General features: G+C 34.3%; 2 protein-coding genes across 2 annotated transcripts in view; one reads left to right on the top strand and one right to left on the bottom strand.

The window, feature by feature from the left end:
* LOC122060164 (probable nucleoredoxin 1) overlaps positions 1 to 3,291 on the bottom strand; it is a 5,932-nt gene extending 2,641 nt beyond the window's left edge. The window contains exons 1-2 of the mRNA XM_042623357.1: positions 3,033 to 3,291; positions 280 to 759 (exon numbers count right to left, since the gene is read on the bottom strand). Of these exons, the coding sequence (XP_042479291.1) occupies positions 280 to 759; positions 3,033 to 3,137 (585 nt within the window). The 5' untranslated portion in view covers positions 3,138 to 3,291. The remainder of the gene's footprint in view (positions 1 to 279; positions 760 to 3,032) is intronic.
* A 4,458-nt stretch (positions 3,292 to 7,749) lies between these two features.
* LOC122059334 (TPD1 protein homolog 1-like) lies at positions 7,750 to 8,941 on the top strand. The gene is made up of 2 exons (XM_042622060.1): positions 7,750 to 7,833; positions 8,480 to 8,941. The coding sequence occupies exons 1-2, from the start codon at positions 7,773 to 7,775 to the stop codon at positions 8,794 to 8,796; spliced, it is 378 nt and encodes a 125-aa protein (XP_042477994.1). The 5' UTR covers positions 7,750 to 7,772; the 3' UTR covers positions 8,797 to 8,941.
* Positions 8,942 to 9,612: the final 671 nt, after the last annotated feature.

Here is a 9,612-nt window from a genome sequence, read left to right as displayed (position 1 = left end):
AAAAAAAAAAAAACACTTAAAGAAGAATATATACTTAAGGACCGAGTTTTCCTAGAACCAGGTGAATGAGAATCTATTCACTGTGAGCATGGGATGGGTGGGAGAATTCATCTAAAGGGTATTTGGGAACATACTGAAACCCTAAAGGAGTTTGTAAAAACTAGAATGGAGTGGTGTACATTCCAACCTGATGGAGGAAAACTTTCGCTCCAAACAAAAGTATAAAACAATCAACTAAAAGATGATACATCAAAAGCCTGGAGATAAAAAATCTCTTACCTTCTTTCCATCATTTGAAACTAGAAAATCACGAGATCTGGAGACTAATATGGATCTCAATGACTGCTCTTTCTTGGCTGCCTCTTCTTGCTCTTTTAGTTCTAAAATTCTTTCTTGTGTGAATGGGTATCCTTCAACTCCATACTCATCAATGATATCAACACCATCATTGTTCATAACCTTTCCATTTGGGTCAAGGATTACAAGATGTGGTACCCCTCGCACCTTGAACAACTCATCCAAGCGATCACGTCTCTCTGCATCTGAGAAAGGGAATGCAAGCCAAGGCATTTTGCAGAAATACATATTGAATGAATCCTCATCTTCATCTTCTGAAATCAAGATAACGTTAAATTTTCCTTGTGGAGAGAGTTCATTGTAGACTTCTATCAAATTTGGAGTAAAATGTCGACAAGGACCACACCATGAAGCTGCAAAATAAAGGCCAATGGTCTTCCCCTTCAAGGTGTTGATTTTAACCTGCAAAGTTCACCAAGGGTAAAGAAAGAAAGAAAAAGAAAAGGATGGTGCATCTTAGTTTAGATCAGCAGGAAAATTAACATATAGAAGTGATCAGTTGCTTCATTAAATTAATGCTTATATTTCTTCCCCACTTCTCCTAGAGTCATTTCAGGACTACCCTCGACTCATTAAGCTCCTTCAATCTTAAGCAAATCACCCTTTCATAATTTAGCACTCAAAGGCCTCCACTGCACATGTGTAAGCCACTTCAAACAACTTTCTCGCAATTTGTCATGTAACAAAGCTATTCCTAAATTAGCTCTAATTTGTGCATTCCTTATCTCATCTTTTCTAGTTTTATCACTCATTCATCTCAACATCCACTATAACACCTCTATTTATATTGTTATACCTATTTTGACGTTTAGTTAATTATATTATGGGAAATTTTCAATTGCACTGCCCCATTTTGATAAGCCTATCAGACCGATCATCATTTTGAGCCACATGGCAGGATGATGTGTCTACTCCACCATTGGATAATTAGTTCAATGTTTGAACTCTTGATATATGTGTCAATTTTAAGCTCAATTCAATTAAATATCCCCATGTATGTCAATGTATCCTTATACTTCTCATCGATCTATGCATGTCCATGCACCTACTTTTATTTTGCAACTTGACAAACTTCATTTGTGCTAAAGGAAGTTAGAATTTAGATCTAATTTGATGCTAAATGTAAAATGAGGGATTAACAATTCATTCTTTTTTTCAATACCATTTTCTTAGAATTCATTTTTCCATGAAAATTGTATGTATTTTATGAGACATTCAAAGAAAAGAATGGGCCGCATGTATTGTCGGCATGATAGTATACAAAATTCCTATGATATCCTATCAATTCATATTTATATCAATACAGTGTTTAACATAAGCCCTGTCATTCTAACAAATACTGATAATAAAGATCCCATGGACCCTAGTTATTACATACGGTAACCAAAAATGGAATTAATACGTGCAGGTATTAAAGAGACCTAGACTCCAATTTTTCTCTTAAAATTTTGGCATAAAAAATGTTTACAATAAAGTTCAGAATATATATATATATATATATATATATTTTTTTTGCAGGAAGTTCAGATTTTAAAAATGCGTATTTAATATGGTTCTATTCAATATACAGCAGATATGTAAATCATTATAGCATATAAAATATCAATATATCCTAAGGGTTTATACCTAACTAAATTAAACATAATATAATAACTACCTAACTCAATCCCATCGTACATCCCACAACATTATCATAATACATATATAAATATTTCCAAACTATAATCAACTTCTTTTCTTTTCCTTTTTTTTTTTTTTTTAAATAGTAATCAAACATTTAGAAAACAAGTACCAAGTCATAATTGTCATCCAACCCCTAAATCCCATCACTTGGTTCTTGGTTCTCTTGAATTCTAAAAGAAGGGCGGCTGTCAAGGAAGCCCTACCTATGTGGACCAAGGGTGGACCTCACCACAATAACAAGGTTGCTCCATTATGATCTAATGGTTATAAGTTAATGTAAAGAAACAATCTCTTGGCTAGGTGGGAGTATCGTTGCACACATTATGACCCTCTTCGGACCCCGCAATCAGTTGCGGAAGCTTGGTGCACTGTTACATCATTTTATTATTTATTTATTTACTTACAAAGAATAATACTTTTGTTCAATTATATTTCATATAAAAAATAATGCCAATCATTGAGACCCACCAATTTTGAAGGATGCAGGATCCCAGCCCACCAAGCTCATCATGCATCACTTGGTGATTAGGTTCATGACTGATATTCATCACTATCTTCCTAAAACTTGAGGTCTCCTACAATAAGAAAAAAATAGTTTCTGGCAAGAACTAAACTAAATGGATTACAGCTTAAAAAGAAAAAGATTTAAATTGATTGTGAAAAGTTCATTTAGGTAAACTACCTAATTTCTCAAACTTTTAAATTTATTCTTTCAATCCCCAAGAAGAGGAGATCACATAACAAACTGCCTAATTTCTCAAACTTTAATCTAACCCAGTTTTTGTTTCAGATTTTTTTATCAGATTATGAAGTTTGAGGTAGCCATTAAACCAGTTCCTTCAAAAGGATCAAAGAATCAACAAAGAAAGAAAGAAGAGAAAATGGATTGGAGAGTCAAAAACTACACCCGTTGACCAACTTGAGATTAAAGATCCTAAGAAAAATTCATGGAGATAAGAGGAAAAGTGGAAGAAAACCAGTTAAAATCTCACCTGATCACCGTTGTTCCGGATGAGATAATCTCTCCCAGGTGAGGAGAGAATTGATTCAATATCATAACGTAAGCGAACACCTATCTCTGCTACTGCTTCCCCCATTTCTTCTCTCCCAGCCTTTTTCCAAAGTCACAAGACAGACACCAGATGGCTTTGATCTGTATATCCCCAGGCCTTAGTATTGCTTAGGTTTATGGTTTAAAGTTTATCTCTAATGACTTTCTTCTTTGGAATACAATAATGTAAAGAAGGCAAGAAAAATGCTTTAGCCCTGTAGTCATGCCATCTCCAACGGTCAAAGGGAATGGCATTCATAGGGTGGTTTTGTAAATAAAAATCCAGGTGAGTGTTTTTTAGGATATTCCTCTTTTTCTTTTTTTCTTTTTTTTTTTTTTTTTTTTTTTAGACTAAAAAAAAAATGTGGTATCGATCTGATTCGATTTGATACTAGTCAAAGAGAATGGCATTCATACGCTGTTTTTGTAAATAAAAACTAGGGAGTGTTGTTAATTTAGGGAATTTAGACTACACAAGTGAAAAAATGGTCCAACGGTATAAGGTACAAATATTGAATCGGGTGGTTATGCGGTCGAAACTTGAAACAACCTCTCAATATTCTTGGGGTAAGATTACATAGTTCTCACCCTCGAACCTCGCACATGCATCAATCTTGTGCGCCATATATACCCTTTACAAAGGGAGAAAATTAAAAAACCCTTTCTTAAAGTAAATGCATAGTTTTCACTTTAGAGTCTAGACTTCTAACTCATACCCTACCTCAATACAACCACTTCATTTTTCCCTTAGGACACACAATAAGCTAGACCATGTAGGAAGGCCTTACACAGGGATTTAGTTCATGATGTGACCTGATTTGGTATCAATCATGACCGAAGTTGATGCAAAACCAACAGGTATCATTTTCGTATTGATCCGGATCAGTCAAAAATAAAAATAAATAAATAAATAAAAATCAATTTTTTTGGCTAATATCATTACGGTATCGATCATGGTCCATGCTGATATTGATTCGATGCTAATACCTAAAATCATGTGTTACCTTATTTGTTCAATTGGAATTGAAATTTCATTAGTAAGATAGGATGATGTGGGCAATGGGCATAGACTCAAACTTCTTCTTCTTCTTCAGAATTGAAATTTCTTTAGTGAGATAGGATGATGTGGGCAATGGGCATAGACTCAAACTTCTTCTTCTTCTTCTTTTTTCTTCTTCTTTTTTTGTTTTTTGGTGGTGGTGGTGGGTGGGGGTTTCTTAGACTAGATGAGGAATGGGATCGGAATCAAGAGCTCCTGGGGCTAGGCTTTACTGCACTAGCTGTTGTCCTCAACTCGCAATTTATTTATTTATTTTTTTTTTTTTTGAGGGGACAAACTCGCAAATGTTTGGTACACCATAAGTAACTTTGTTCTACAAGTGGACTATTTCTTATCAACTTTGTTAATATATCAAATGCAAGAGAACACTATCCTATTGATGCAGTCATGCAGATACACGCTAACATGAGGGCCAATAAAAAAACGTACAAAAGCTTCTTTAGATCCATCTTCCTCTTCAAGTGTGAGAAATGAGTCTACAAGATGATAATGATGCTCATAATTAAGCTGAAGCGCTAATCAAAGCTTGCACTACAGTTTAATTATGACCTTCATATCGTCTTGAGCTCCATCTTCCTCTCCAAGTGTGAGAAATGAGTCTCCAAATTAATGTCCTTCACTTCCTTCCCCCTTTATGTAACCAATAGTTTATCATTTTGATCTCTCATAGTCTTGCAGCTTTCTAACAACTTGCCCTTTTACATGGAATCAACACGAGCAATAAAATCTAAAGAGCATGACTAATTCTGTTACAAAATGAAGAGGAGAATTTTTCCTCCACCTGAGGATTAGGGTTCACTTAAGAGTGTCAATTTGGTACAATTCTGGTATATGATACGGCTTTGGTATCCATAACCACATCGGCACAGTACAGTTTTGATATTTGATACTATTTTGATATTATTGCCATGTTTTCCTTTATGTATATATCTTCAATATTTTGATACAGTATTAATATTCAGCACGGTTTTTATAATTCAGTGTGATTCGATATATATCAAATGCTCTTATCTTAAATACAGATATCATACTATATTGAGAAAAAAAAAATTATTTTCTCATATCAAAACTGTATCAAATATCCTTCGGTATGATTTCGATACGATTGAAACTAGTATTTTGTTGACGGAAACTCAGTCGCTCAACAGAGAGGATTCAACATATTTGATATCAAAACCAAATTGACACCCTTAGGTTGAGGGTCATTATTACCACAAGATTTCTTTGAGCAAACAGCTGTCCTTTGGCTAGAATGAGAAAGAGGAAAGGGTTACTCAACCATTCTTCGTATTTGAAATGAGAGACTACTATTTAAACGATAAAGAGATTTCGTGTGAAGGGGGACATCAACTCAACAAATAACACCAACCTGCAATGCTTCCAAATCTGATCTTTCTTGAGGTAGACATAGATTTAGGATAGGATTCTGTTTCTTTTCCTTTTTTATTGTAGATCTCATTATTGAAACTTTTAATTATATTTTTTTAACCTTTTCATCTTCCATTAGTAAACTTTTAAGATTTTAAGTCACCGGAACACAATTTGCCTTGACTGAAGTCATGAAAGGAATTTGTTGCCAACTGGTTACTGTGACTATAATAAAAGGGAGTTCCTCCCATAGCATCACTCTAGTATTGCCCTGGCCCCAATTACCAAGTCAGGGAAGTTTTCCCAGCCCTAATTTTCTCCCAATCTGCCCAAGGAACATAAAGAATTGCTGCCCATGACTATTGAAGTTTTCTATTTTTTTATGGGATATAATAATGTTGTAATCTATCTAAAGGATGAGGAATTGGAATTGTGAGTTGGCCGGTTCATATCAAAATCTACCGGATTGATTTCAATTCCGCTTGACCCAATATGACTGATTCATGTTAAAAATCTATAGAATTTCTTAAAATTTATGAGATTTCAGAAATAAAGACCCATTCAGGGTTCTTGTGACTGATTACTTCTACTCAAAAAAATTGATACGGATTTAGGTTTGGTAGCGAAGGGAAGAAAGAAAGGAAATGAAAAGAAAATAGAATTTAGAAAAGAGAAGAAAAGAATAGGAAAGAAATTAAATGGTAAGAAAAAAGAAAAGTATGTATATTTCACTACCATTAGAAGAAAAAAAAAATTTCAAACTCAAGGGGTAGCATAACTACTGAGCAACGAACTTGGTACGAGCCACAAACTCCGACGTCCTAAGTTCGATCATATAGGGGAAATTTAAAGAGAAGTGAAATTTGTAAACTTAAAAAATTAAATTTTTATAATCATTATCCCATGTGATTCCTTGTGATTTTATAAACTACTTTTTTTTTTTTTTGGTAAATATAAACTACTTAATTTTTCTATCATATTTAGTAATGATACAATTTACATGTAATTTTTTATATTTTATGGCAAATGGTTTTGGCTGCAAAGTAAGGTAAATTTTATCAACCAACTATGGAATGATTTGATATTAGTGATATAATCATATGGAGTCATGATTACAAAGATTTCCTTATCAAATTTGAAAAATTTCCTTCCCTTTACTTTGATTCCTCTTGCAATCAAACAGAGCCATTGTGAAACTAGCCCAGTGAAAGCAGAATTATTTTGAGAACTTATAACCTCATGGTCCGATAAGAGAGTCAAGAGAGTTCAGATCAGCTTCCCATACGGTTCTGTACATGGCCCTTGAGGCTATACTTGGTTGGAAGAAAAAATTAAAAGGAAGAGAAATGAAGATTTCGAACTTAAAGAATAAACTTTTATAATCATAATCCCATGTGATTGTATAAATTATTTAATTTTTTTACCATATTTAGTAATGATATTTTTTACACATAATTTGTATTTTATATATTATTTTGGATACAAAGTAATATGAATTTTAATAAATAAATAAAAAAAAAACTTGGAATGATTTAGAATTAATAATATAGTCCAATTGGGTAACAATTATAATTTTTTTTTAATTATATATGAAAATTTTACTTTCATTTCATTTACTTTCCTTTACAACCAATGGAAGCCTAAGAGAATGGGCTGCTTTCCGGAGCCGCCCACAAAATGTTTTTCATCCTATTATACCATGCATCCCCGCCAGAGTCTAGGACTTTTTTTCTTGAGGATTAGATTGGGATCAATCTTGATCGATATTGATCCGGATCTAATTGTATTGGAAGGATAAATTCAAATTAAGAAGGCTATTTAAATCAAATGACCATAAATGAAGAGATTCTCTCTTTACTTTACCCCTGGGTGATGAAAAAGCTTTCTCCGTGGATTTGATTTTCTTAATCGATTCTATATAGGCATTTCCTTAAGAACAATATCCAATGGAGATCAAACCTGATGGAATCCAATCCGTTGAAAACCCTTAATTGATCAAGCTATATGATAGGGCTTACAACTATGTGATCTTCGCAGTTATGGCAGAAAATCTTTTGATTTTCATATCCTTTCATTACCTTAAGAATCATAAGTTTCTATTTCCCACCCACCCCACCCCCCCCCCCCCCCCGCCCCCCAAAAAAAAAAAATGGTTTCTAAAAGAGCATTAGTAGGCACTTTATAAGTGAGTGGCACCCCAAGTTCCAAACTTCATAAAGAGTCTGGTCACTTCGCCTAGTGCTACAAGATATCATGGCAGAAACCATAAAGCTCTTCCGTTCTCTTCTTCTCCTTTTCTTCATTTTTGGGCAAGGTTAGTATAAAGAGTGAGGCAGTGACTATGATTTACTTGAACCATGAGTGAGACTCATTCTTCTATGGATCTTCATCTCCAAATCATATATGCATGACCAGTTGTTAGTACCTGGGACAGTGTCTTAGAAGGTCATTGAAACGGTGAATGGAACAATATCTGTTGGTCTGAGATGTGTTAACCCTAATTTGATTCACAAATCATGTAGCCTAAGGCTGGGATCATCTAACTATCTTACCTTTGGGTTATTGTAAGTTCACTAGGGTTAGAAGCCATGACTCCCTTATTATGACTTTTCTTCTCCTCGATTTTGATGTATCATCTATTGTTAGTTGTTATTTCTCCCTCATCTTTAAAATTGATTATTATATATCAAAGGGTTGGTAGCCTAGTGGAAAGAAGCCTTTGGCCCATCATCATTGTCGGCACGCCTCACTATCACTCAATGCTTGCCTATGGGAGCTTTGACCAGGAGACTATGATCACTATTTATTATCATGAAACATCTTTTTTTCTATTTATGGGAAAAATTTTTTTTTTTTAATTCTTCGCTATATGTTGCATTTTCCTTTTAATTTATTTTCCATTAACCCAAAAAAAATAAGAAAAACCCATGAATTTCTTGACTTCTTGATCCATCTTGCAGGTTATGGACAGCAATGTAGCAAAAGGGATCTTTCGATCAAACTCAATGCTACTGGAAAGTCTATAGGAGGGAAACCTGAGTTCATTCTCACTATTAGTAACAACTGTGTTTGCCCTCAATCCAACGTTTTGATTCGGTGTTTTGGTCTAAGCACTGTTGAACCGGTTGACCCAGCAATCTGTAAACCGGTTGACAATAACAACTGCTTGATCAACAATGGTACAGCTATTGTGAAAGGACATCCAATCAGCTTCAAGTATGCGTGGTTAATACCTACTGATTTCTCTGTAGTGAATTCTACTGTTGTTTGCTCTTGAGCATATGACGGGAATATTTTTGAACTGTCTATGGCTGTAATTTTATTTTCTCAGATTGCATCAAAACAATAAATTGAAATATGGAAAGAGAGACTGTTATATTTTTGGAATTTGAAATATCGAAACAAATAAATAATTTTACGGACTTGAGTTTTTATCAAGCCATGATACGGTGAAGGAAGGAGGAGTTCCTTCATCGATGGCTATCATCGTTTTTGGACGAGTGTTTGAAATAGTGAAAGGTATTTTGGACCCGCATGGCATTAAATAGAGATGATGGTTTCAAAGGAATTAAAAGTTCATCAAGATTTTGTATTTATTGAAGATTATGTTTTTTTAAAATGCATAGAAAGATTTTTCTTTTTTGGGTAACAAATGGATTGGGAGATTCAGCAAATAAAAAAAGTCTAAAAGTGCAATTTCGCAATCTCATCTTAACTTTAACCTCATTTCTCCCCTTCCTCTCCCCTTCCTCTCCCCTCCCTACCCACACCCAGCCGCTCAATGCAACTTCCATGGCATCATTGACACCTCCATGGACTCATAATGATTTTGATTTGGACATTTCATTGATGAAAATTTTACAAAAGCTTAGAAACTTTGTCCGTATTCATTTTACAATAGGTAATTCAAATACAACTCGATGTGGATATTCCACACTGGAAAAAAAAAAAAAAAAAGGACGAGAGAACGCTATCCATAGTGCACGTACACACTAGCGCCTGTGGCCAATGGGAGTACATGTGTGAGCATCTTCAAAGTGGAGCAACGTGGTATTTTCGCACCCGTTATGTCTATCTCAGTGCAGATACATAC

The sequence above is a fragment of the Macadamia integrifolia genome, chromosome 13 (genome assembly GCF_013358625.1).
Source record: "Macadamia integrifolia cultivar HAES 741 chromosome 13, SCU_Mint_v3, whole genome shotgun sequence".
In the NCBI taxonomy this organism is placed as follows: Eukaryota; Viridiplantae; Streptophyta; class Magnoliopsida; order Proteales; family Proteaceae; genus Macadamia; species Macadamia integrifolia.
The sequence above is the reverse complement of the archived record's forward strand: the minus strand, read 5'-3'. Positions and strand labels throughout refer to the sequence as shown.

Bases quoted from the DNA above. Each gene is read 5' to 3' on its own strand.
- LOC122059334 (XM_042622060.1), top strand. From the start codon at position 7,773: ATGGCAGAAACCATAAAGCTCTTCCGTTCTCTTCTTCTCCTTTTCTTC. The intron at 7,834-8,479 runs GTTAGTATAAAG...TCCATCTTGCAG, and splicing joins TTTCTTCATTTTTGGGCAAG to GTTATGGACAGCAATGTAGC.